This window comes from Haemaphysalis longicornis, unplaced genomic scaffold (genome assembly GCF_048455015.1).
Source record: "Haemaphysalis longicornis isolate Haplotype H1 unplaced genomic scaffold, Haemaphysalis longicornis Haplotype H1 scaffold_1, whole genome shotgun sequence".
NCBI classification, from domain to species: domain Eukaryota; kingdom Metazoa; phylum Arthropoda; class Arachnida; order Ixodida; family Ixodidae; genus Haemaphysalis; species Haemaphysalis longicornis.
Genome location: NW_027526203.1, coordinates 157062278 through 157090204, shown reverse-complemented (window position 1 = coordinate 157090204; position 27927 = coordinate 157062278). Strand labels below are relative to the sequence as shown.

General features: G+C 47.5%; 1 protein-coding gene across 1 annotated transcript in view; it reads right to left on the bottom strand.

The window, feature by feature from the left end:
* The window catches only part of LOC144138370 (2-oxoglutarate dehydrogenase complex component E1-like), a 110882-nt gene that overhangs the window by 32978 nt on the left and 49977 nt on the right, over window positions 1–27927 (bottom strand). Inside the window, exons 9-14 of the mRNA XM_077670622.1 lie at window positions 27255–27325; window positions 20298–20426; window positions 16699–16878; window positions 8265–8417; window positions 4187–4289; window positions 22–292 (exon numbers count right to left, since the gene is read on the bottom strand). Coding sequence (XP_077526748.1) covers window positions 22–292; window positions 4187–4289; window positions 8265–8417; window positions 16699–16878; window positions 20298–20426; window positions 27255–27325 — 907 coding nt within the window. The remainder of the gene's footprint in view (window positions 1–21; window positions 293–4186; window positions 4290–8264; window positions 8418–16698; window positions 16879–20297; window positions 20427–27254; window positions 27326–27927) is intronic.

The window sequence follows — 27927 nt, the reverse complement described above, 5'->3', positions numbered from 1 at the left end:
AGCCCCAGCCAGTGGCAGTACCTGAAGGTGCCCCGCTCGACGTCTTGTCCGCTGAGCCGGACGTGGACACCCTCCTTGAGCAGGGAGCCAAAGGCCAGGGCCTCACCCAGGGCCCAGTCGATGGTCTTCTGCTCGACCATCTCCATGCGCGCCTTGAGGATGCGCCGCAGGCCCGGGTGGATTTTGAAGTTGCCCGGCGGTGGAGAGCTGAAGGCCACGCCCACGTGCTGCAGGACGTCCTCGCTCACACCCGTCGGGTCGCACTTGATTGGGTCCCGATCGCCAAAGAAGCCTGCGCAGAGGAGACCAGATGGCCGCATTTATTTAGAGCTGTCCCAGAGTCTGCTTGCTTTCGGAGCGTGCACCTGAGGATTGGTGCTGTGCTAGCTCGTGTGCACAGCAACCACAATCACTTAAAGTCACTGAAACTAGAAAAAAACTGCCGTCAGCGGGCAACATCGGGGTGTTGTTGCCAGATTTGGTCCACACTTCAGGCACGTCGTCCGCTTCGCATGGAAATCGCCCCTCGCACGTGTCAACTTTTCTACAGCTGGCAGATTAGCCTTTCCTGGGATTTTATTTGAGAATTCGTTGTAACTCACGAACCAAATCAGAACCAGGCCACAAAAGTTTTTTTTTTTTTTACAGTAGAGACATTCATGCCACAGGCAAGTAACACTCCTTCCTGTGTGTCGTTAAGTCGCCAGAACTTCAGGCACTGTAGAGTTGCACGTTATTGGTTTCTCAAGCGCTCAAAATTGCACGCACTGTTGTTGCTAGGTCAACATTACCTTCATCTCAAGCTGGTTGTTTTTACCGAAAGGTCCCAAAGATTATTGTCCCACCACTTTCATCAGAACAGTTTTCGAATATGCAGTGGTGCGTAAGGCACATACCGCATTTACTCGCATAATGCTCGCACTCACTTAATGCTCGCACCCCTAATGTGAGCTGCCAAACTTTCATTTTTTGTTACCTCAATCCTCACACCCCCAAAACTGCAAAGGCAAAAGTTGTCTCCTTGCGAAACCCACACGATGCACGCACTTGCCACTATTCCGTTCGGCAGAAGGCGTGGTGTATACAGGCGTGCCAGGTGCATGGCAGCCTAGTGTTATCCCTCAAACGCTACTCACACTGTCGTTGGGCCTGTTTCGCGAGCACACTACTAGGCAGAATTCGCGCAGACCGCAGTTGCCCCTTTGATGGAGGAGCAGCAGTCTGTCTAATCAGTTGTCGAAAGCTCGCTTTCCACCATTTCGAGAAGTGTTTCATCGCTTTGTTCTGTGCTGGTTTTGGTGCTGCTTTGCCATGGGGCAGTACGCCAGTTATACTGCCACTTTCAAGTAGAAAGCTATCGAATGCACTGTAGAGCATGGCAACCACGCCACAAACAGGCACATCGGCGTCAACGAGTTCAGCGTGCACTACTGGAGACGGCAGCACGAGGAACTGAAGGCAACCAACAAGACGCACAAAGTTGATTGACTGATTGATAATGAGGCTTAACGCGCCGACGCTACACAGGCGATGAGGCGCACCGTAGTGGAGGGCTGCAGATTAATTTTGACCCCCTGGGGATCTTTAACGTGCGCAGAAATCTCGAACACACAGGCGTTTTCACTTTTCAAAGATGTGCAAAGTTAAAGGAGCTGCGCACTGAGCTGGCTGCCCTTCCAGGTGGCCTAACGTCCATGCTGCAGTAGCCTTTGGACGTGTCTTTGAACAAGCCATTCAAAGATAACTTTTGAAGGCTGTACGAAGAGTGGATGGCCGAAGGCCAGCATGCTCTGACACTGGCCGGCAGGATAAGGAGAACGTCAGTGGAGCTGCTGTGCAGCTGGATATTGGAAGCGTGGGGAGTGATCACTGCAGACGTCATCATCAAGAGCTTCAAAAAGACGGGCATATCAAATGCCCTGGATGTGATTGAAGACCACTTGGTGTGGGATCGACACGAGGCCTCCGAAGCTGACATGAAACCCGGATGTGATGACGAGGCAACGACCAGCGATGTTAGCAGCATGGACACAGACTAGGACTGTTCCACCTTGGGTCTCTCACTACCGAATGTGCGATGGTGAAGTTAGTAGCGGGTGGCCACAATGAATAAATTTTTGGGTTTCGTATATGTTGGCCTTGTACTTTTATTACGACGGCACGTCCTGCTTGGAAATGTCTTGGTTATGTATAGTACCCATTCAAATCTTATCTAAGCTCATTTTACCACTAGAAATTTTTTTCCCCGCATAATTATTGCACCCCCTAAGCTCATACAGATTTTCCTGGAAAAAAGTGTGAGGATTGCGCGAGTAAATACCGTATGAGCGAACACCTACGTTATGAGTACACACCAGACTGGATTTCCCTCAGAGTTTCCGGTCGCATATCAGCAAACATCTTCGTTATGAGTACGCGCCAGTGGTGTACACTGAATTTCTTTGCACTGAATTTCTTCCCAGCCGCCACACAGGGGGAGAACCGAGCAGCTGGACCAAATGGGGTCGTTACCGATCACAAGACCGAAACAAACCAATGACTGGCAGGAATTTGCGCCACGGAATGAAAAGAAAGACGGTACTTGCCCAGTTCCAGTGACATTGCTGTCACTGTTACTATTACCGACACAAGCACAAGAACATTTGGGACAAATATCGACACCTGAGCAACCAGGTTGTCACAAAAAAAGCAAGCACCCCACGGGAAGGGTGCAGTGGCGGCGTACTTGCAGTTCAACCAGACTACCCAAACAGGAACAAAGAAAAACGCAGGAGCTAGTTCCACTGGTCCATGTTAACGAGGTCGCCATTCACCTGAACAAGCTGAACTAGCTGTGCGGCCACTTTTTGGCCGGCAGAATCAAAGCCCGGTGCGTACCTCCCAGGTGCTGATGATTTGAATGAATGATGAGTTGAATGATGATTTGAGGCACTTTGCAGCTGTTCTTGTGCACACCCTAATGCTCTCTCTGATGGAACAACACAGCGACGCTGACAATCCAGAAAGTTTTCACATGCCTGCTTGTGTCACACTTTTGCTGCCGCAGTGTTTTGAAACGTAAGAGGGCTTGTGCCATCTGGCAGCCATTATCTTTCATGCTGTGCTCACCTACATTCAAATGTAGCCCTATTCAGGCTTTACATAACAAGCGCTGACATAAAGATGAATGTTCACAAGGCCACAGCATCACCTTTTTTGGAGTAAAAAGATTTTTTTAAAAAGCCAGTGCATTGCACTAAGCTGAAAGCAAAGGGGAAAAAAGCCCTGCACTTTCCGACAGTTTTCTTTTTTTCTTTTTTTACAGCAAAGCTGTATACCCAATGGCTCAATCTTTACTGGTGTTCATAGACAAAATATGCTTTGTGGAAAAGCACACTTTCTCACTATAATGCTCTAACTCTCAATCCAAGTGGATATGTTGAAAAAAATCCCACGGCCATTGGCCGCTAAGATGACTATGACTATGCCGAGCTCCACATACTTGTCACAATTATATAGATCACTGTGGAGCTGAAAACGTTTCCAAACAACACAAAGCCAGAGATCACGCTTTACTTTGGCTAGGTAGCTCAGCGCACTTTCAGAGCTCGGCAGACTCTGCGCATGAAAATGTGATACGGTCTCCTCACACGCATGAAGAAAAGAAAGCGTGGAAGAGGCCCCACTAGCCAACGGCGCATGGGGAGGAGTGGGGCAAAGTCAATTAACTACTTTGCGTTCTCAGGGGGCCACTGGCAACAGTCATAACAAGTGCGGCAAAAGGCCGGCCCACTGAGGGTTTACATCACGGTGCGGCCCGTTCAATAGGTGACAGGCGCCGACAGAGCAGATGACCGTGGAGTGAGCTCAAGTGGACAGGGTGGCGAGTGTGCCCAAAATACCAGCAAAAAAGGAGACCTCCTAAAATGGCACTTCCAGTTTCAGTAGCCATGATGTCAAGGCCTCTCCTCAGCTTCCCTTCCCTCCATATCCTCACACCGTGTTGCCCAGGAGATGGACTGTCGACTTTCGGAATAAAATTTTGCCTAAGCAAAGTGCAACTGTGCAGCAGTTCATTCAGGGGCAAATCTTGGTGCATCAGCTCTCTGAAAGACAGTGCCCAGGAGGCGCACACATCCTGTTGTGAAAATTTCCCAGCTCCACTGTGTGCGCGTCACAAGCACGGAGGACCGAGAAGCCAACGCACCGCTCCACGGCGAGTCGAGCCAGTCCCGGTTGTAGGACTTGTCCTCTTTCTCGGCATTCTTGTAGGCCTCCGAGAGGATGCTCTCGTAGCGCTCCTTCTCCTCCTGCGGAACCAGGGAGAGGGGGATGGAGACTGTGCGCACCGCATTACTCCTTATCTGCACACCTGCTTACCTGCACACCTGTTCACTTTCTTGCCCAAGCCGACGTGCACTTAGTCCGCAGAGAAAAAGACTCACACAAGACTTTTGCCCCAAATGTACCTCATGGTTAGGTAAAATTGTCAGGCTTTTGGCAAAGCAAACACTTGGTACATATGCAAGATCCCCCCTCCCCTTTTGACAAATTTTAGGATCTGAATATTCAATATTCTGCTTTTAAAAGAGATCACGAAGAGAAGAACATATCATTTCACTTTTTTCAAAAGGTTCGCTTTTGATTTCATATTAGTTCGCTTTTTTCACACCTCCCTACAATTTGGCTCAGTGGGAAGTGTCATAGCTATCGCTGAGAAATTAGGTAAGTTTAAAGAGGTAGATTGTCAATTACCCGCTTCCTGGAAGATTACATGATATGGCAAGGGCCCTGTGATGTATTTGGGGTGGCAGCAAACCGAGCGCCCTGTCAGTACACTGACTCAACCCTGTCATGAGAAAAGTGGAAGTTTGGAATCGCTTAATAATCCTGGTACTAAGACCCAGCAGGCCCTTTCAGCATGTAGTAAGCCTACGACACGTAGCCATGAGCTTTGCTCTTCGTTTGGGTGATAAAAGTTGACTAGAATTGGACAACTTAGGCTGGGCTTCTGAGAGGGAAACAGAGTCCTATTTGTTTGCAACTCTTTGATCCTCAAAAGTAATTGGTAATCATCGTGCTTCGAGAGATGGCACAGCATTGCCATCACTTGCTCAGCACCTTGTACCTTCACCACCGATTCAGGTTTGTTTCCCCCATGTTGCAGCCCCGTGGAACTTGTTATTTGAAACACCACCAGTTCCAGCTGCCAAATCACACAACTATTTGAATGTCCGGGGGTTGACATTGTCGGGAGCAGACAATAGTGATAATTAGACTTACCGCCTCAGAAGTGCAGCTGGGGAAGTAGGTTCTAAGGGTTGGCACCGTTTGTTCTACCTTTGTCATTATATAGCTTATTTGACTAAGTTGGCCCAAGCTGTCTTCACAGTCCCTTCAGGTCAAAGCTATGGCTTTTACTCTCAAACTGCAGCGCAGACGACCAGGTACATAGGTTACTGTCCGAGAGTTATGAAGCAAGAAGCCCAAATTTCTAGGCTACACGGCTTTCCCTGTAGCACATTACTAACGCTGGCCCAACAAGTGGACGCTTTGAAGTGGAGGCTTGAGCTTTACATGAGGCACAAGCTCACGTGTGTGCGTACTCACAAAACAGAGCCTGACTACTGTCATGGCTGGCCGTCTTAGAACTCGCTCATTCCGACTACACCCTGCCAGAACGTTCTGCCCACCAGACCCTGTGGGCCAGCTACAGCTTTGCGGTGGCCTCAAAACAGCCCCAGCTGCTCAGGCAAAGCCCCATGCTACCCCTGTTTTGGTTGACGCGTCGTGCTGAGGCGTGCTTTCGTCTCCAGCACATCATTAGCCAGGAGAGAAAATACGCGCGGTCGCGCTTGTACCCATGGCGGTAAGCTTTAACCACTTCTGCACGTTGCAGTTCCTTTCACAGGGCTTCTCGTCATCGTTTCATAGCTGACTTAACCACTTCGCTGTGTTTGCTGAAGTTATAATAAATAGCGACTGCGGGTGTCTGCCGTCCCCTTTGATTCCACAACGGACGCAACTGCAGTTAGTAACTGGTGGCACCACATCTAAAGTTAAAATGTATGCTAGAAGCGAGATTGCTGACCAAAATTCAAGGATAACTTGTCCTTTATAACCAACTATCTTCTACATCCAATGTCTTTTATAAAAGAGGTCAGTTTAATGAGAAAGATAGGGCGGCCATCGATGTGGGTGATTAGTCTCTCTTATACCCATTTGTCTCTTATATCCATGCCTCTTGTAATGAGGTTTAACTGTCATAAACAAAAAAAAAATTTGTTTTCGGCATGCAGACTACAGAGTTTTTGAGCCACCTGGTCACTCTGCACAGCACCAGACAGACCTCTCGACACGAAAATGAAGGTGATCCTGGACTTTGCTCAGCACGCCGGAACAAATGCTGAGGGAATTCTTGGGCTTGCTGAACTTCTACCGACAGCTCATTCGTACATGTGATGAACTGCTCCAGCCTCTCAATGATCTGCTGGACACCAGAAAAGGATCTTCAGAGCCCCACAAGTGGAGTTGGTGAGCAGCGACTGCCTTTTCCACAACATAAAGGGTGTTCCCTGACACTGCCATGCTTTTACATTCCATTCTTGATGCCTAGTTCCGCCTCATCCCACCCCCCATCAATTGTGGCTGTTGGGGCTGTTGTAGAACAGTTCACATCTGGTTAGGCACTGTTTGGCTTCTACCCCTAGAAGCTGAACTTGGCTGAAACTAAGTGCAGCACATTCGGACGCGGCCTTCTGTCTACCCTGCCGTCAAACATTTCCTGGAGAGTGGAGAGCTGTACATCCTTATGGACCACAGGCAGTCAGTCGCCTTCCAGTGAAACCACAGCTCATACTCGTTGCGCAACATCCCACCAAATCTCCCTCACCTCGGTGTTTACCGTCGATCTCCACCACATCAGCAATCTCATCCCAATCGACTTCTTTGGAAGAGCTGGCTAATGCCATGCCACACCCTGACAGTTCCGCTGCCATTAACCTCAAGCACCACCACTTGAGAAACATCCGCAGGCGTCCCCCGACCCTACGTTGCACTGCTGCTTCATCGATTCAACGCCCTGCACAGCAGGAGTTACCCAGGCATCCGAACAACCCCTGGCCCCGTGGTGCTTGGCCTGCGTGAATGCCCATGTCCACCAGAAGGCACATACCTGCCTGGACTGCCAATGTATAAAGGTAACAAGGCATACAACTGTGTGCCTCCAGTCTCGTCATTCAACGTACCAGACATCCACTTCACGCATGTGCACACTAACCCGGCGCCTACTTGCTCCCATGCATAGGCCGCTTCACATGCTGGCCTGTATTGATCCCGCTCGCAGATGTCACCACAGGGACAGTCGCCACAGCACTTGAACAGGTGTGCCATTTCGAGTGCTCTGCTGTTATCCCCATGGAACACAGGTGAGAGGTCCAAGCTACCGTGTTCACCACCCTCGGTTCCATCTTGGGAGTAAGCCACATCCACACGATCTCTTGCAATCTGTCTGACAACAGGATGATGACGTGCTCGCACCTACACAGCTCGACGCAGCTCTCACTACCTGCGAGCCCCACCAATCTTTGGCTGACCACCTCCCCCTCGTCCTACTCAGCTTCCACTCAGCTTTCAAGACAGACCCGAGTTGCACATCAATTGAGCTGGTGTACAGCTGCTCTTTGAGAAAATCTGGCCTGTGCTTACTCCACAGCACAGTGACTGCTCCACCTTCACGAGCCAGGACCTCCCGTCCTGCACTTACGTGTTCGTGTGCCATGATGCCGCCAGCAGCCCTCTCATGCAGTCTTACAATGGCCCCATACAGAGTCTCCCAGTGACGGCCCCCCACTTTCACCCTCAGCATCAACGATCGTCAAGACATCGTCAAGACTTGCATCACCTCTCTTCAACCCAGCCAGGCCTTCATTGTCTCAACAACCCCCAACTATCCCCAGGTGCACCGCCTAGGACTTTCACATGGGTCGCAAAGAGAACCTCCCACTACACAACAAAGGGGGTGCCATACAGCAAACAACGGTCAGTGCGGTCCCATGACAAAGAAGCCGTGGGCGGACACTCTTGATGGCCGCCTTGTAAACATAGATCTTTCTCATCTACCATGCTTCCAGCTGGCTGCATCCTGCTGCCACTTAATATGCATACTGTAACTCAGGAAACAGGAGACACCCACAGCATGCAGCAACACTGGCTGGCAGAACTGCACTGCAGGTTATGTCCACCGCAATAGCGTGCCACAATGCGAGCAGCACATGGGCCCTCACCTCGATCTCCTTCTCGGTGACGACGCCCTCATCGAGCAGCTTGCGCGAGTAGATGTCCAGCAGGGTGGCCTGCTTGCGGATCTTGGTGTACATGAGCGGCTGCGTGAACATGGGCTCGTCCACCTCATTGTGGCCGTTGCGCCGGTAGCCCACCTGCACACCGCAGCCACCCCGAGAGAGAGTCAGAGAGAGCGCCGTCACGAGCGGCCACTCGAGGTGGAACCACTCCACCTCAAAAACAGTCGACACAGGAGATAAACCCCACAAAGAGGCTACAAGCTGCGGTGGCCTTCCAAAGCACCAGTTACTGTCAATGCAAAAATGCTGCAGAAAATTAAAAAACAAGTGCCACATTCATCAGAATGTATAAAATGTTTGATCTAAAGTTGTTACATCAGCGCTCCAGCCACAGAGAAGTCATGGTTTTATGGTTGAGAGAATGCTTTGGGAACACGTAAAGTGTGCTCCACAACACTTCAGAGTCCACTCATTTCAAAACTACACCACACATAGCTGCCTCAATAAAAAGCTATGCGGGAAAGCAGCACGTGTACTTGGAAGAAATACAGCTCTCGCTGCTCTTCACTGATTTTTAACTTCACTTGGCTTAGCTGACTTAATAGCCACGCTAGAATACCAAGGTTCCTGCATTTGAGCACCAAGGTACCGAATTACCCGAGCACTGCATGGGCCAATTTTTTGTGGATCGTCCGTTCTCCACACTGGGCTGCTGCCCCTAAACCTGGAAGAGGTTTTAATTAAGCTGGACCTGGCCTCCAAAATAATCGACACTATTCGACTGACCTGAGATGACCAACCCGCTGCTTAGGCCCACCCAGCACTGGCCTGAAAGTAATGTCTGCAGTGCTCTGTCCCACGTAGCGTGCAAAACGGAGCCTACTGCAATACTTAGCAAAATTAGCTGCCTTAGCAAATGTCTCTTGCATTCCCAAGGCAATTATGCCACAAACACCGTGCACAATACATTACACCCCAAATAATGACACCAGGGGGTGCACTGATGTTTTGTTAAAAATCTATAAACAGTGTCGCGTTAGGCCAATTAATAACAAGACAGGTGGAGTCAACAAATTCTAAAAGTTTCCAAATTCTGAAGATTCCAGAAATTTTAAAGACAAACAGTATTTGCAGTCCTTCAATGCTTTTACAAATCATAGAACTTCCCTGCAGCAGTGCGGAAGGGTTTTGTGGAACATTGTATAGCCACGTAAATAATAAACAATAAATTTATAGGCTTCCTGGCCCTCCTTGCATTTTCTTTTTCCATGCTAGCCATTTTTTGATCTATGATATGGTGCCATGTTTTTCAGCTGCCGTACAGTCATTCGCATCATTTTCGAGTCATGAAAGCAGTAAAAAAGCACCTTCCCACTTGCGACTCAGCACGTCTTGCGACGTCATGTGACGTCACAAAACGACGAGCTGGCCATCGCTGTTGAATGCTTTGCTACAGCACAGCTGATCGCTTTCGGACATAACTTCCTCGTCGCGCGACGGCATCACAAAACTGGATAGCCAATCATGGCCGAAAATTCAGCTGACTTTGCCGGAAACGAAACGTTTGTTTACATCCGGCATTGCAAACGGCGGCGGCTCCGGCTCTTTGGTCAGTGGCTCCAGCGTACACATGTACGAATAAACGAACAGTATGGGACGCACCAGTGCAGAGAAACACGTTTAAATTGTAAAAGCAAATAATCTTCGTATTAGCTAGACGGATAGCAGGACCCACACCCTTTTCGTACCCCTATTGATGAGTAAGAAACACCGTGGAGTTTAGAGGTGCCAGAACTTCTGCATTGGTGAAAAGAAGCGAAAATTGCGGGCCGGGATGCTACTGTTGCGGTGTGAAAGCAAACGTGTGTATCTCTTCTGGCAATAATATGTTGAAAAGAGTCCGCTTGAGTTCGTTACTTTCAGCTCCTCCCGAAACCCGCAATGCTTTCGGCACTGTGCCAGGTTAGTAGCGTGTTTTCTAGAGTAATTTTTGCCTGTTCTTGTCGCACTAGTGTAACATACTTTTCTTCTGAGTGAAAATGGTGGAGACACCAAGGAAGTCGTACAGGTCCCGCTAAATGCAGTCGCATCCCAGCTCGTCGCAAGTGTGAACACCGCCTCGTAGTGAGACACGCATCGCGCACCGTCATGTGCCGTCGCACAGCGTGCTTGAGTCACAAGTGGGAATGTGCTTTAAAAAATAGGTTCTTGATGAAGACTCGCTTTGACAGCCCCCATTATATACTCTTTGACACCCGGATGCCACATACTCAAAAGGTGGCTCAACTGGATGCTGCCATGACAGTCAAAATGTTGTGGCTGCAAGCCTGAGCAAAACCCTCAGTGATGTGGTTGGGTCGAGTCATTTTGAAGTACCGTAAAAACCCGCGTATAATACAAGGTTTTTTTCCAAATTTTACTATGTAAAATTTGTGCCTTGTATTATATGTGGATCCCAAAGTTTTTTTCAGCCGAAAATTTGCACTTTCGGTTTCAGCGGAGGGTGCGCCATCTTGCGGTGGCGTTAGCTGGCTGCTGCTTCTCTCAGCTGGCGCCATTTTGATTGTTTTGACCACGCGAAGGATCTCTGCACGTTCACCGAAAGTCTATCACGAGGTCAGGTGCACGAAAACAGCATTCGGCTGCAATTAAAAGAAAAGTTATTTTATGTGCCGAGACCATCAGGAATTGCGCCCCAGGACGGCAGTTCGGCGTCACCGAAGGCAGCATTAGTTGGTGGAGAAAGCAACTGGTGCTTGACTGGATAAAGTTTGTGCGGTGTCGGCGGCCTGGAGCACTGTTGGGGATTCCCGTCAGTGCTCGTGTTGGACGCCTTTCGCTGCCACCTGGCCAATTCTGTGAAGACGCTGTTGCGCGAACCCCGCACCCAACTGATTGTCATGCCAGGAGGAATTTGACATCCCAGCTACAACCGCTAGACGTTTGTATTAACAAGCCTTTCAAAGACTGCATCAGGTCCTGCTACCAAGAATGGATGAGGTCAGAAGACCTGTAACTGACAGCTACCGAATGGCTGACGCGGGTTTCTCCAGCAGTGCTTTGTGGCTGGATCGTGGATGCGTGCGACAGCATCCCAGAGGAGCTCATCAGTAGCTCTTTTAAGAAATGCGGCATCTCGAACGCGCTCCTTGATGGCACTGAGGACCACTTTCTGTGGGGAGACATTTCCGACAAGGTGAATTCAGGAGACAGCGGCAGCAAACCTGACGATGACTGAACGGACGTCGGGAGACAGTGCCAGCAAAAACTGACAATGACTGAACGGTAACTGCAGTGCAAATAAATATTTTCTGTGCTCTTTACCTCGCATTATATGCGGATGAAAACTTTTTTTCTGATTTTGCTGTCCCCGAATTACACCTCGTATTATACGCGGGTCCGTATTGCTAGGAGGGGAGGAAAACAACCTACAGGAGCACCAAAAGGAGCATCCTGGGCAGACAGCAATGTTGAAACAAGGAAAATTCCGGCGGTGCAGACGGGTTTCTGCTGCACAAATGTCTGTTAACCATGATTATGAAACGCCCTGAAGACAAGCACCGAAACTCCTCGTGTGAGTGTGTACATTCACTACATGAGCCAACAGATCATGAAAAAACTTGACTTCTAATTTTAAAGAATGACTATCGGGATAGCATTCAATTCGGTACGTTACAGAACTTTTCATAAAACCATAATGAACGAAACACAGTCACATAATGTGGCCAGTCTGATGTACATACAAAAAATTGCTACATTTTAAAGCTAAAATCAACTACATGGCAATAAAACACAACGATACTAGATACACTGAAAAGGCCTTTGAACTTAAGTAAGCAGAACTAGCAACGAAACGAAACAGGCACTTGTGCTAAACCCATGTTTCTCTGGTTAAACACGCTTGAAAGTGGAACTATCGTGACTGGTCTTTTTTTTTTTTTTTTTGTCCAGTGCTGCTGCCATTCTTGTTTTACCCTCAGCTAGAAGAGACAGTCCACTTTCGACATCGCTGAAGCTCTTAGACTTTATGCCTTAGCTCCGCATTCGCCAGCTTCTTTTTTTTTTTTTTTTTTTTTTGCGGTCTCCACTTGTTGCTAGAGCCTGTCTCGCCCATCGTGACTAGGAGCAGCCTTGGCTGGGTCAGGACACCACTGCTTAGCTGCCCGAGCTTCTTCAGCTGCAATGCGCTCTTGGTAGTTTTTGGTCAACATTCGTACTGCTCTCAAAACCTCTGGTGTCACTTTGAAGCGACTTGCACCTCCTTCAAACAACGTTGTGCCTGATGCCATTAACATCGTGTATTGTCAAGCGAGCCGTTTCTCACTGAAGCCCCTTTCCACATACGCATTTCTGTGTGGAATGCAAAGTAATGCCTTCACTACCCTGGCCAAGAGAGGAATTTGGTTTTTGTCAGCCTCCTTCTGCTCAAAATCTGCTGCCAATACTCGTCAATCCGTGTAGACGGATCTGATTCAACATGTTCAAGCTAGAGGAGCGTGTATTCATACATTAAAGTAAAGATATCTCAGGGTTTGACCACTTGTGGCAGCCAGGTAGCTAGCCTCCTCAAATGAGTGCAACAGGACTCCTCTTCCCTCAACTGTGGGCTTAAGAAGGTACTCAGTCCATTTTATATAAAAGCTTCTACCACCCAACCTCAATGTCTGTTTCTCCCCAGGTTTCCAAAACAAAATTGCACACCCTGTGTCCTCTCCGACTTCTACTCTCGCTTTCCAATTGGCAGAGGACTAGGTTTGCAACAATGGCAACTCTCTGGCTTTCTTCGAGCGGTAAGACTCAGTCTTCATGAAGCCTCCACACAACTTGTGAACGATGGCCATCACCTCATCATAGAGTAAGTGGACCAACGGCTCACGTCTTTGAAACAAAGGCAAAAAATCAGTGAAAACTTCGACTACATTCTTCACGAAGAGTAGCTTCGCAACGAAAGTTTTATCAGAAAATACTTTCCTCAAGCGCTTTTGTAGCTGTCATCATAAATGACATGTACAGTCAGACAAGATAACTTTCTTCAAATTTTGAAACTGTTCAATGAACGGACGGCCGGTCCCAAAGTAAGCCATCTCGAACTTTCGTCCCTTTCCCGCTAGCTATCCTTTCAATGTCCGCTACATCTCGACCCCTCGGAGCTAGTCACATGAACGCCAAGTTTTGTTGCAAAGGAGATAGTAAGAGATTCCCTCCTCTTCAATGCCTGTAGCGTAAAGAGGACTCCTCCCACCAGAGCACGCCACATCGAGGAAGCCTGGCGAAACGAACCTTCGGCGCAAGATTGGTGCAGATTGCTTGAAATGTAGCAGGATGTAGCCCGATTTACTTGTCGGCTCAGTTAGGCACAATTGGCGCAGCAATCACATCACTGAAACCTGCAGTCTTGATTTACTTCCCTGCCACTTGTAGTTCTCTTTCAATTGTGTTTCTCCGTTGTGGTACTCCAGAGCTCTTCAATGTAGGCAGTTGCGAAACTCCGCCTCAAAAAATGGCCCGCACCTGGACCCCCCCTGCTTTGGATCGTGCGTACGGTGGCGCCACCGCAGCCACTGCACGCACTATCCAAAAAACACAGTAATTATTCAAACTGACAACTTAACGTTAAACCTTATTTTAAAGGGGCATAATTTTTTCATTTTTGTACTTTCCTAAGATGCTCATTGTTTATTTAAGCGCAGTTTTTTGTTGCGATTATTACTGCGTCTACGCAACTGCCTCGACCGATTTGCGCTTGCGCGGGCACTCCGGCACAACATAGGTCCGACCTGAAAGGGACACTGGAGTGATTTGTAAACATTGCGGAATTACGTACTAGCGCAAATTGTAGTACGGAGTCCATAGGCCATGTTTCGACCACTCTGAGTGCGTTTACGCCAATTTATTCAGTAGAAAAATCAATTCGAAAATGCTGTCCTCCTCTCTGCATCCTCGCCCATTTTATGTGGCGTTTTCGTGTGACGTCAGGAGATGACTTGGCTTGACTGAGCTACTGCAAGGCTCGCCGACCTTCCGACAGAGTCAGTCGGCCCAGCGTATAGTCCACCGGCCGCCGACAGGTCGTCGCAATTCGTTAGCTCAGTTGAAACTAAGCCACCACACGCTTGTGAATGGAAGAGTGTGGTTTTCTTTAGTTTGTTAATTTGTACACTGTATCAAGCTCCAAATCCAGGTTGCTCCACACAAGCGCTGCACATGCGACGCTTCGCTGACTGGTACGCTAGTAGGAAAATCTAAGGCCACTTGAAGGCGGGAGAAGTCAGCGAAGTCAATATAGGTACTAAGGAAATAAAATCAACTGATACTTTTACCGTACAGCATAAAGTTAGGGAGCAGGAAGCACTTTTTTGCACTGGGTGAACAAGCACAGCAGTCAACAGCACAACTACACATCTGCGAACGCTTTTCTGTGTAAGAAATGCAATTGCTAGACATGAGATATTGTGGAAATTTGGGGGACGCTTACTGCAGGAGCGCTATGCAACAAACAGTCACCTAAGCTGTTCGAAATGCTGAACTAAATAAAAGTGTAAACTGGTTCTACATTATATACCTCATATTTCCGACGCCAGCAGCGCCGGTCCTTGGCCGAGTGGTCTGGAGCGCTATGCTTGATATTTTGCAAGTTGCAAGTTTGAATCCCCGAGGATACTTTCTTCTGATTTTTTCGTTTTCGGCCGATGTTTTCTATACTGAGCTCACCATTTTTGGGCCGTAACATTCACTGCTCCATGAATGAGTCCGCAGAACGCACGCAGACTGGCACTGATGCGCTAGCGAGTTCTCGCTGCCGTGCTGTTGCCATAAGTACCGACTGCTTGCAGGCAGTGGGCACAGGCCAGAATCAGCAGACCCTTGGCCTGGTGCGAACCCGTTTTTTACAATAGAGGCATGAGTGAGGCAAGCTCCAAATATGGGGGGAAAGCACGTGACATTTGAGCATCTGCGGTGACGCGGAGGGTGTTCATACACTGCATGGGCCTCGGCTAGTGATTGCTACAATTCCAAGCCGTCCTGGGAGGCTTACCTTAGGCATTTTACAGCCAAGAACATCTCAGAAGCACGGTATGACGATTATTGAGATATCGAGAATGCCCATCCCACGATAACATCAGACGTCAAGCATGTTGTTTTATAGAACAGAAACCGAAACTTGTTTGAATGCTAATCTTGGACATCGTCCAATCACGGTGCACCTCCTCCTGACGTCACAGCGTTTACTTGGTGCGGCCGCCGCAGACCGCGCATGGTAGTTTTTCTTCTTTCAGGCTTTATAAAATAATTACCAACTTATCAACCGGATAAACGGTGAAAAGCATGTTAATTTGAGCCAGTTTACGCAATGCACGCAAGAACGGGAGCTTGACAAATTCACTTCAGTGTCCCTTGAAGTGCTAAATTTGCAGTTCTCGCTCGGTCTACATAACAATGAATGCTAAAACTAATCCAGTAGCTTATCAAGTGGCTCTAGATAATCCTTTAGAGCTTGCGTAAAGCCGCCAAAGCGAATTTTTAACTCTTTTTTTGCTGCCGGAAGACCACAGATGACGCGCAGCAGACGACAATGCGCAGGTGACAACGCATCTCACTGAACACACGGTCGCATTTTTTTACTACTCTTGGTTCAAATGCATATAAAACGCTTGTGTGGTTGTACACATTGGGCTCCTTTGGCACAACAAATTTGTGTAAGCACCCAAATATTTTTCGCCCAGGTCGTCAAGCGGCGAACCATGTTGTATAGTTTGTTTTGTCACCAATAGATGGCGCTACTGTACAGGAAAATCCAAAACAGTGGACACTCGTAGGGCCACTTTTTGATGTATGGGGCCTATTGGGAATTTCGCAACTCCTATATCAAGTAAATCTGGTGGTACTCAACACACATTTGCCAGCGTTGAGAATGCCAACGCACTGTGCCACACTACGCAAGGATGCGAGGCTCAAAAGACCAAGCCCATCAAGATCAAAGTGGGTGAGCAACACTTGGCCATGGTTTTGCTGGCCAGTGACATAACATTGCAAGCATCCCAAACGGGGGCTCACAAATAACTGTGATGTTGTGAAAAAGCTGGCAGACTTGTGCACGCAACAGTGAGCTCGCAAGGCCCAAGACTTTGAAATGACCGACAGCCCCAAAATGGGCGACATAAGGAGCGTCACAGATACAGAGCAGCTAGACTGGAAGCAGCCACGAAATGAAATGAAATTCTAAGCCAACAACAAGGTGACAAAGCATGCAGGGTCGAACTGTAATAGCCACGGTAAAACCATGCAGCTAAGGACTCATCTTACCTTGTGGCAAAACTGTTTAAAAATGCGCACACAAGTATGCATCCCTAGACCCATGTGATCAGGAAGGACAATCTTGCAGCAACAGAGGGCCATTCAAGGCGAAAGTGCTCACCAGGTCGATGACGCAGTCCTTGCCGTAGCGGCTGCGCCACTCGGCAGCCACCGTGGACACGTGCACCACCGCCTCGGGGTCATCGGCATTCACGTGGAAGATGGGCGCGTTCACCACCCGCGCCACGTCCGTGCAGTACGGGGACGAGCGTGCCACCCGCGGGTCCGTCGTGAAGCCAATCTGCGACAGCTCTCCTTGAAAGCACTCGCCTCCCACCCCAATCCATGCACGGCGCACTTTCCCCACTTCAACGAGCTTGGTTGTCTCGAGCTTTACGTACAAGCGAGATAAAACAGAATTAATCTTGAGCGTCAAAATTTTACAGCACTCAGCAAAAAAGGCTGACAACACAACTCAACAACCACCTCAAAAATTTGTGGAAAGCCAATACTCCACCGGTTGGTTAAAAATTTAGCCTCGTTATGCAGTTACAATCTGCTAAGGAGACTAATATATTTGGGCCTCCAATTGAATGGGCTTGCCCGAAGGCAGGTCAATTAGGAGTTTAAAGTTTTGAAACTGTTTCCACTTGTTGAGTATTTTCAGGTTCAAAGAGTTTAGTTGTTTTATGAACACGCGAAAATTTAGGATTGTTACAAATAGAAACTGGCTTGACTGCCTGGCTCACAACCTTGCACTGCCACCCTCCCATGACATCCCAACTGCGCGAAAAAGCCTAACGAGCATTAATAAAACTGGCATGAAACTCATGTGAAAGTAAACTGATTACAGTCCCATTTGGTTGAAGCAAGGTGTATATTGAAAGAAATACTCGATGATATATTATTTTCAATACCACTACAACAATGCAACTCTCACACACCAATACTGAGACGCCTTATGGTGCCCATTACGGGGGCCATCTCGGATTAAGAGGTGTATACAATATAGCCCACTGATAGCGAAATCTGTCTTAACAAAATCTCGGCTATAACAAACAAATCTCCATTTTCCCTTACCATTTGTAACCTTGCAATGCATTAAGTCTACTTTTAACAAAAAATTTTGCAGGCACAGCAAAGATATAACGCATAAAACTCACTCAAAATGCACCAAATTCTAAAAGTAAAAAGTTGGCCGTAAAAGTTGGACAGAGCTTAAACGAACTGAGAATAGAACAGAGCCTTGACGTCAAGTGTATGTGTCCTTTCCAGTCCTACAAACAATGCTCAACCAACTAGTCCGCCACCAAGCGTTACTAGAGCTCCTGACCCACAGCACACGGTCACCATGTTGGTACCGTGGAGAAGCGGGACGCTTCACTGCAAGACGCAATCCGAGCATTGCTCTGAGCATTGCTCCGAGAAACATGACCTACCCCTCATTGCGTTCACTGCTGGTGCCTGTTCCGTAGCGACCCTCACCGCTGTTCCTGCATTCGCATGCTCCTTGCCGAGTGCCGGCACATCGACCGCGAAAAGGAAGTTTCATTGAGGCCGTGCCCCTATTTTGCTACGTACAAAATGTTCGAGAATAAAAAAAATTTGTCCATGTATGCAGGGCCCATGTTGTCCATGTATGCAGTGACCCGCTCCCGCCGAGGAACTCCGGAAAAAAAGGAGGGCACAAAACTTGGCATTCTTTGAATAAGCAGTGTTGGTTCGGTGGTTCGCTATCTTGTTATTATCATACCTGCCTCATTCCTTTCCATTGATGTTTTTGCCGCGGCCTTAGGGAGACCATAAGCATAAATTTGCAATGCGAACGCTCTCGCGATAAGTGGACAAAACGAATTACAATGGATAGTACAAAGGACGAAAAGGTATGTTCTGGCAAGAAGTCATTACAAGACGTGTACAACGACAAAAGTGATTCGATGGTGAAACTGTGTATTTACTTTTTACTTTTGTACAAAAATGTCAAGAGTAATCAAATAAGGGGTGCACCATAGTTGAGGTAATGACGGTACAGCATCTGCGCGTAGCTAGCGCCTTTGTAATAGTTTTTATATTGTCTTTATTTTAATAAGTCCAGATATAGTGAAAAATGGCCATTACAAACTGATTTCCGTTTCCCAATGTGTTCATTATAAGCAGGCTGGACTACTATCTCTTATGTTTAATTGAAGAAATACCATTTGACAAATGTTTTCGATAAAAAGAATCTGATTTTAATAAATGTACGTATGAGGACAGCACAGTTTTCTGTGGTCCTTGTGCATTATTCTCCGTCATGGTGCACATTTGGTGTAAAAGCTAAAACAAGTGAGCATCCCAAACTCACTCCATCACCAAATGCTGTTTGACCCGAGTGCAAACGGTGCTGTCAGTGTGCAGACAGTGCTGTCAGTGTCAATGTCAGTGAGTGGAAACGGTGCTGTCAGTGTCACTAGATTTCTCATGTGACAGGGTTACTACGTACGCACTTTCAATACTGCCCAACCCTGATATAAAATTAACCTTCCTTCTGACACTGGCTCCTTGATTCCTTTGCACGAACTGACTCTGGCAGATTTTCATCCCCTACATGCATTACAGTGCCTTTATAGGTGGTTTTTAAAAGTTCACCCGGTGGAACATTACCTACAAGCTACTGCCAATCTGCCAATACATTCTCCCCTCCCTCCTTTTCATGTGACCCTTCAGAGGCAGCAAAGCTGATTAAAGAGAAATTCCACCAAGATTGCTGCTGTTGCAGTTGGTTTCGAGCAATTTGTGGGTGCAAGAACTTCATTTATTACTATGGCTCCTAGCCCCCCACTGACTGGTAGGTTAAAGCTGCCTCCCGTGCACGTCTTTTTTTTTTTTTTTTTTGCACTTCCCTGCATTGCATGCAGTAGGTGCTTTATTCGCGCAAAATGGTAAACCTCGTTTCTTTTTTTTTTTTCACTTGCTGCAAGTCGTGCAATTTTCGATGCTTTGCTTGCACGAATGTGGGATTAGGTTGCCCTGCCATGTCAATAATAAGCAATCATTAGCACTGTTTTAGCTGGTACTCTATTCTATAAGTGCATGCGATTTTAGGAAGAATTTTTCTGAAAAAAAAAAAGTGATGTTAGAATCGAATAATTACGGTAAAGCCTCAAAGCTACCCATCAGGTATGAAATGCATAAGATGGGGGGGATCAAAGAGAAAAATGATTGTGGGGTCGTCAACTTCTTCCTTCAATCCTCCAGGAATCCCCAGTATATCCTGGTTAAGGATGATGCACACAATAAGGGTCTCCGCAATAATCTAAACAAGGTCAAAATGGCCCCCTTTCCATGATATCGGTTCAAAGCTTCCCATAAGCAAACTTTGTGAAGTCTCCTAAAGTTTGCTCATGTGAAGCTTCCCTGCAGTGTCAGTGATGCTAGTAATGGTAAACCTGAGTGTTGTGCACTACTTCTTCCTCCCCCACCTTCACCCCAATAGGGAGAGATGGCAAGGTTTTGTTCCACCCCACAGAGATGTGGGGCAAGTGCCCATACCCGAGGGCTAAGACCCACCGCCTGTTCAGAGGTGGGGGAGGAGACCTGTTACGCAACCCCACTGGAGCTGCACCCAAAAAACTCAAACCAGTTTGCCACTTGATGCCCCAAGTGACGCTGCAGTGCTTGGCTCATCGAGTGTCCCGAGTGGCGACAGCCCCCCCCCCAGCCCAGAGAGCGCTGCCTTGCCTGGTTGTTGACCACGATGTGAATGGTGCCGTGGGTGGAGTAGTCAGGCAGGTCACTCAGGTGGAACGTCTCGTACACCACCCCCTGCCCGGCAAAGGCTGCATCTCCGTGCAGCAGGATGCTCATCACCTGCACAAGAAAGACGGGTTGCTTGCTGCCCTGTCTGCCTTTCTTGGACAGCCCCTCCCTTTCCTGGCCGCTACATGCCGTTTTGGGTGGGCCATCTGCAGGGATCTCCCTCTCAAAAACATTGCATCTTTGCCAATTTATTTTTTGTTACAACAACAAATGAGTGGAATCGGGTCTCATGTGTCCTCTGTGAATGAAATTTATTTACAAAGCTGTAACACCCTTCCATAACGCCTTCGGGCACTCCCAGTATATGTTGAGTAAAGGATAAAGCCCCGCTTAAATGCGCTATTGCAGCACAAATGCCACAGCGTTATATAGCATCAGAGTCCTTCAATGCTTTTCTGGTCATGACACTGCTGCTCAAGTTTCGTTTGGGGACAAAGGCTACTGCCAGGGGGCGGCGCCGCTGATCAGACGGCATCCAGCAGCTACGGCGTCCCCCATGTGTGGGGCTGCACTGCAGAAGCAGAACGGGCACCCGCTTGTGGCAGCACTTTTTCTATAGGAACACGGTCTTGGTAGTTACGCCCTCAAGGTTGCTACACAACGAAGCCGGGAGGAAGGTGCTGTAACTGCAGCCGTACGGAGAATCCGTATAAGGTGGAACGCCCACTCAAAACGATCGACGAATGTCCGGATTTGATTCTAAGAAATTCCTCAGCAGTGGGCATGCATAGGAGATTTAGTGCGAGTTAAGCTCTGTGATGGTTTACATCCTTCCGTGACCCTTGGCCACTGCGCTTCTCTCAGCCTTGTCCAGCTATAGCTCAGGATCTTGAGAATTGGTTTCCCAGCCCGTCCAGAGCATGGCTAGGGAAGCTCGGGAAATGCCTCTGATTTACCTGATGGACGACAGGAGACGCCGACAGCCCGAGGCCCTAAGGGGCTTCACCCCTAATAAGGGGCTCATTTGAAAAGGTTTGCGAAATTTTCTGGGGCCATGAAACAGCACAAAGAAGCTATCCTGCTGCTTCTAACCTCATTGATGGCATTACATTTTACATGAGGGCAGCTTTCACCCCATGTGGTGACCTCCAGAACAAATGCTTCACTGTGATTAGGGTAATTAGGGCACAACTGTACGAGCTACATAATTATAAATAATTGAACTGTTACGAAAAATAAATGTAAATGCAAGTTCCATGAACTCTCATGTCAGTTCCAGGAAAGAAGCTCTGTATACAGGGCAATGCAAAGCACGCAAATTAACCTGGTGGATTTCTGAACTCTCTCAGGTTTGCTTTCGTGGTGCTATGGTATCACCTACACCGTTCAACCTTCTGCTCTTGGGTTTTGCTTTCCCTACATAAAAGCGCACGGATTTTACTTCAGCAATGCCCTTGCACTGCACGCACAAGCAAGAACGTTCAGAAAGGTCATGCCTGATGCAACTTGGTGATAATAAACCCGCACGCTGGTCGGCAAACTAGCTTCCCAGTGTCAATGCATTTTCCTTACGAAAGCTGCATGGTGGTTTCTGGGAGTACAAATTGAGACAAGATGACCATCTTTTCGATATTTCGTATGGGAAGAGAGGTAAATAAAAAGATCAACTTTGGGTACCGTCTGATTAGAAGAGAACCTGGCTAGGACTGTCAGTACACAGCTGAGTTTTCCGATCAGGGCAGCTGGAGCGCCACCACGTTATCAAGGTGTGGAAATTCCAGAAGTTGTTCACTCTATCTAGATGACTGAGTGAACAACTCAGTGGTGCAATCACTACAACTTTTGGGCCAAATAAAGTTATTATTAAAACAACTACTACTACAAGGGCAAAGTTGGCCCAATGCCAAGGTGATGAGAGGCACTCTTCCAAAATACCCTGCTCTTGCATTTGGCCGCACATCACTGGTGCATTGCGGGAAAGCCCACCACCGCTAGCAGAAAAGCCAGTTCTTGTTTCGAGGTGGTCAATCATCAGCACTTGAAGTGCGACACATCCGCTGCCCAACTAGTTCTAATTCATTGCAAAAGAATATATTTTGAGTATTTCAGCGGTCCATTTCGACATTTTCAACAAAGCATATGTTCGTGTATCCGAGTTTATAGAAACAACTGCCCATTTGCATTTTTAAACTTCAAAATGCTTTGGAAATATTAGGAATCTTTTCATGATCAAATTCTTGATCCCGAAAAGACCCCATTGGGGCAACTAAAAAGGGCATCGAGGCAACAAGTTTGTGAGTGGATTTACAGTGCGTGACGTGCAGTGTCATTTGACACTTGTAGAAAGTTTCGAAGTGATGGGAACTTTAAACTCCATGGGCGGCAGTGAGCACAATAGTATCTTGGATGCTGCCGACTGGTGGGACCTTTTAGGAGCAACAAGAGCAAAAGCAAAACTGAGCGAGAATAAGAGCGTTTATGACATGTCATTGGAGCCCCTCTTGCACTCTGCTACAGCTGCGGAAACAGTACAAAGTGTCAGCCCGCCACCACGAGCCTCTAGAAAAGAAAGTGCGGCCCTCACACGAGTATACAGTTAAACCTCGTTATAACGAAATTGAAGGGGCGCCGCGACTCATGATGCACGATGGTGGACAGCGTACTCGTCCACAAGTCAAAGTCTCTTTGCCACCTTGACGGGGTGCACCTTCCTTCGCGCCCTACGCGACGGCTTTTATCATAGCCGTGTTCTGTTCAAGCGTGATAGTCTTTGGCTTTCGCTTCCCGCCTGTCGCACTCGCGTTGTTGTAATCACGCCGGCAGTACGATAAAAGATATGCCAAAACCCACGCACACACAACTACGCAGCGACGCCGGCGATACGAAAAGAGGAGGGGGGGGGGGGGGGGGAGAGGAAGGCGACGCAACCGCGCGCGCCGTCCGCGGATTCCCCGAAGCCATAGGGATACGTGGGAAAATCGAACGTCGAACTGCTTCTCGGGGAGCCCTCGGTGAGTCCAACACTGTTAATCGAAGGGCCCCATTGTCTGCATGCCGTGCGCAGCGAGAGGAGGGTGGGGGCTTCGCGGGCGCAGCATCCGCATGGCGCGCCAGCCAGCTTCGCGCGCGTGGCGGGAGTTTTGAACTGCTAATACAGTTGCCGCGTCACGCACTGTCTCAAATCCGTGTTGCGCACTGTTGTAAAATTAGCTCAAAATTTGATTTCTCAACGAAATTTGTTCGTTATATCCCGTAACGGGGAAATTTTACCTCGTTAAAACGAGGTTTTAAATACATTGGTTTCTATGGGGACTTTCAAGGGGAATTACGATTTGCTCGTTATATCCATTATTTCGTTATAGCCCTTCTCGTTATAACGAGGTTTAACTGTATATGATATAATCAGAGGAAGTAATTTCCACTTTACTGGAAGCGAAATGTGCAAACACTGTGTGAATGAACTCAATATCTCGCTCACTCGTACTTGTGCGTTCATCCTCCTGCGTTTTTGCCCCAGTATGATGACTAGACGCACAATTTTGATGCCTGTCATCCTATGCTAGCAGCAATGCTACAACCACATTACATACTTGCCACAAGTAAAAGCCTAGAACAAGTTTCGCTCCACATACACCGACATATTCACCAATAAAAAAACTGAACATATGCTTTCGAAATAAACAAAGTAAAAAATTATGCCAAGTTACTTTAAAACAAAAACTGAAAAGGCTGAAACACCAGCTATACATAGATCCAACCTGCACAGAGGGCATAAAAAGGAAAATTTGACATCCACCACAAATGCAGCCGCACGGCTACAAAGGAAAGCTATAAAGCTTTTTCTGGAGCACTGCAGTTGACTCAAACCCAGGACTAATACCTATCTAGGGCAGTCGTTCTACCTAACTAACTAACCAGGAGGCTAGCCATTTGAAACGTGAGGGGGAATAGATCATCAAATTTTTTTCCGGAGAAACTTAAGGGGGGACGTGGCTTTCAAAATCAACTTTTTTATTTCTGAGTGGATTTTGATGAAAATTGGCACAGCAACTGGAAATGCTTCTGTAATAACACCATCAAAATTTCAAGATAATATTTTGATAACTTTTTTATTTATTAAATTTTCTTTCTGTTCCGCTTGTACCGAGCTTGAGCGACTTATAAAACACGATAGAAAACTTGTTCGAAGTGCTTTGCATTCCCAAATGAATGGGCGAGGTCGTGACAGTTTTAGAATTTTTTTTTTACAAAACCATATTTTTTAGTTTTCATTTTTTTAGAGGTTAATGTGCAACAGGCATGTTGATTGTGAACGACTATTCGAATAAAAAAGTCACAAAAAACAAATCTGGAAAACCAAAAGTGTCACGACCTGAACTGTTCATCAAGGAATGTAATGCAAGAAACGGAATCAAAATAGACCCAGTGGTCACGAAGAAATCCCTGGTACAAGCGACATAGGTGGCAAAAAAAACTGTTTTGAGAAAACGGCTTCCGAAGTTGCAACATAGGTTTCACTCATCAAAAGTCGCCACGGTTGCAGCCTTTCATGTCCTTTTGAACATGGGGCTTCTGGAAGGCCTTGCATTGAAATTGGAGTGCCTTTTACAGCCTTTCTCTTTCCAGAAAACATCATTTTCAGCTCCTCCGTGAAGAGTACATACCCCCTTTGCAAACCAAACGGAGGGGAAGATGGGTTTCAATGGGCTTTCAATGCAAAGTAGGTTAGCTGGTTGGCTGTATCGCACTGGACAACCTCCTTTTGCAGTGTTGTCACCATGGCAACAAGTTAAGCATTTTTTTTACTTAAATTTGAACATTTTTGGCTTTTTTTATGTTTTATCTTGCCTGGCACAGCAACTTAGTACTCATACGTGCAGTTGTTCATTGCCAAAAGTTTGCATACCACAAGGATGAAAATGAGCTACTTTGAAGCTTGGTAGAGTATTCTGCATAACTCCCAACTTCAATGCAAGAGCATATTTTTTTACTACTTTTGACATTCAAGGCATCCAATATTTCTCGCAGCACAGCCAGTATGCCCTAAGCAATGGTATCAATAATTTCCCTAAAAAAATCACTGTTAAATGCTGCCACAGTAACGTACATTTTTAACGCAGAGAGCATATTTTTATTCCTATATTATTAACTCAAACCTGTTTGCATGAAAATTACAAGTGCACGGGAAACGTAGCGCAAGAAAGGCGATATGGCTCGCGCGCATCGCAGCGCACGCTTACCGCGACATATCGAACTTTGATTATACCTGATATGGCTGGTCAGGTCGCTTTTAAGATTAAATCTAACGTCGCAGGCATTAATTACAACTACTGGCGTTCAATCGTAACCGGTTGGCCAGTCATGTGATGCTCCAATGCGCGTCGGCTATGCCGTGCGCGCCGCAGCGTTTGACGCGTCGACCGTTTCTTTATCAAGGCTAGCGAGCCCACAGACAAAACACAGCAATAACTAAGCGTGTAAACATCGCAAATCCGACTAAAAGTTCACTTCACGAACCGCTTTCGCAAGCGCGCACATCCCGTCACCCTCCAAGGTCTGGCGACGGTAGAGTCACGCGCACCACGAAGCGTTCGATGACCTCCGCCTTTCGAGCCACACAACTTTCCGTAATCTGGCTCGTTATCTCTGGCATTCCCATCGCGATAACGTGCGTGTTGAATACCACAGATTGAACAGAAACTGGGCCGAGCGAAGCGGCGAAAATGAACTCAATCCGCTCGCTACGCAGCTCAGGCGGCCGCCATCTTGCGTTGCGCCCGCGACATCCAATCAGGAGGGTCGCTGTTCTGCGCCCCGACCGGAGGACCAATAGCGCTTCAGCATCTATTTCTAGCTTCGTTTGTGCGTCGTTTCTTTTCTGCCGTTTGTGCGTTTGTGAATGAACGAAGATACAAGAGACGAGCGGAACCGGAAAGACGATCGCTCGGCCGATCTAACCATATCAAAATGGCCGCGCCCGGTGGCACCGTTGCGGAGATAGAGCGCTCCGAAAATTGCCGTTTTTTCGCCCTTTTGCGCTGATAGTTTGTCACCGCACCTGACAAAAGTATTTTTTTATGCCACTTTGCGACGCTTTTCAGCGTAAAAACTTTGCAGACGCACAGAATAGGAAACATAGAAGCCGAATATGTGGGTTTAAAAAAAACGATGTTTTGGTCATTTTTCCGAAGTTGAAAGCCGCGTCCCCCCTTAATTGGCCTTGGGAATTTCCCCTAAATATACTTGATTTGCACCCCATGTAATTAGGCCAACAGTTAGGTAACTTAATATAAATAGAATCCCTGCCTACGTGCCAACCTGCTCCACTTCTCTTACAAAGCGAGAGGCATTTGGCAAAAAGGTGACAAAGGAAGTTCTTCAGTACAATTCAGGTGACATGTACTTGTTAGTTATTGCACTTGATTCGGGCAGAACAACTCTTGTCGTACATTCTACCACCTTTCCCTTCCCCTGATTTGGCAGCTCAAATAAATCATTCAAAAATCTTTTTCTTAGCATGCACTGCCTTGAGCAGGGCCTCAGGAACAATTACAGCCCAAACAACCTTAGTGTAGCACTGTTTTACCAACGTCCCACACCATTCACAAGGTGATTGATTACACCATTCACAAGTTGATGAACTACACAGGTTATGAGGCACACTGTAGTGGACGGCTCCGAATTAATTTTGACCACCTGGGGATCTTTAACGTGTGCCAAAAATCGCGTACGCACTGGTGTTTTTGCTTTTTGCCTCCATCGGAAAAGCGGCCGCCGCTGCCGGGAATCGAACCCGTGTCTTTGGGCTCAGACCATTCACGAGTATCGCACATACCATAAAAACCTTCCATTACAAACTAACACCAACTCACTCGGCTCGGCCCCCTTTCCTAAGCGAAACAATAATCACCTTCCGGGGATCACAACTAGTGAACGCACCTTCTTGCCCTGAGTGTCACCCCGGTAGAACTGCTCCGCTCTGGTCTTGCCCTGCACCACCGGATCCACACCTGCAGAGAAAAGAGCGTCGGCAGATGAAACGCTCTGCGCAATGCAACCTCTTCGTACACAGCACTTGCTTTTTGCTGAAACAAGCAGGGTGGGCAAGGAGGCTCCTAGGAAGGGTAATGAGCATCATGGTTTTTGAAGCTTCAGTGGGCAGTGCGTGCATTTGCTGCTGCCTTACAGGATGAAAATTGTTTCAAGGAAGAAGGAGCTTACATGCAAGGCTTTATCTAAAGCGTCTGTGGCCCCTTGCCAACTTCCCACAAGCCCAGCTTGGTGCCACACCTAACCACACATCGCATGGTGTCTGTGCCAAGGCCAATGTGCCAAGTGTGTTTCAAAGCTGGAATAGTACATAAATATTTTTTCTTCTTGAGAGAGTGGTAATGGCCCAGAATTTGCCATGCGGTGCACAGGAAGAAGTTCCAGATGTTGATTTGAAGTTTGCTCAAGACTTTTGGACTGGACCTTCTTGACTCTTCTTAATTTGACTACCATCAAAGCTTGAAACCCTGACAGAACAACTTAATTTGGTTGTAGTGAGCAACAAGATTTAACTAAGTGAGATGAAATTAACAAAGGTCAAATGTGTCCCAGTAGGAGGGCA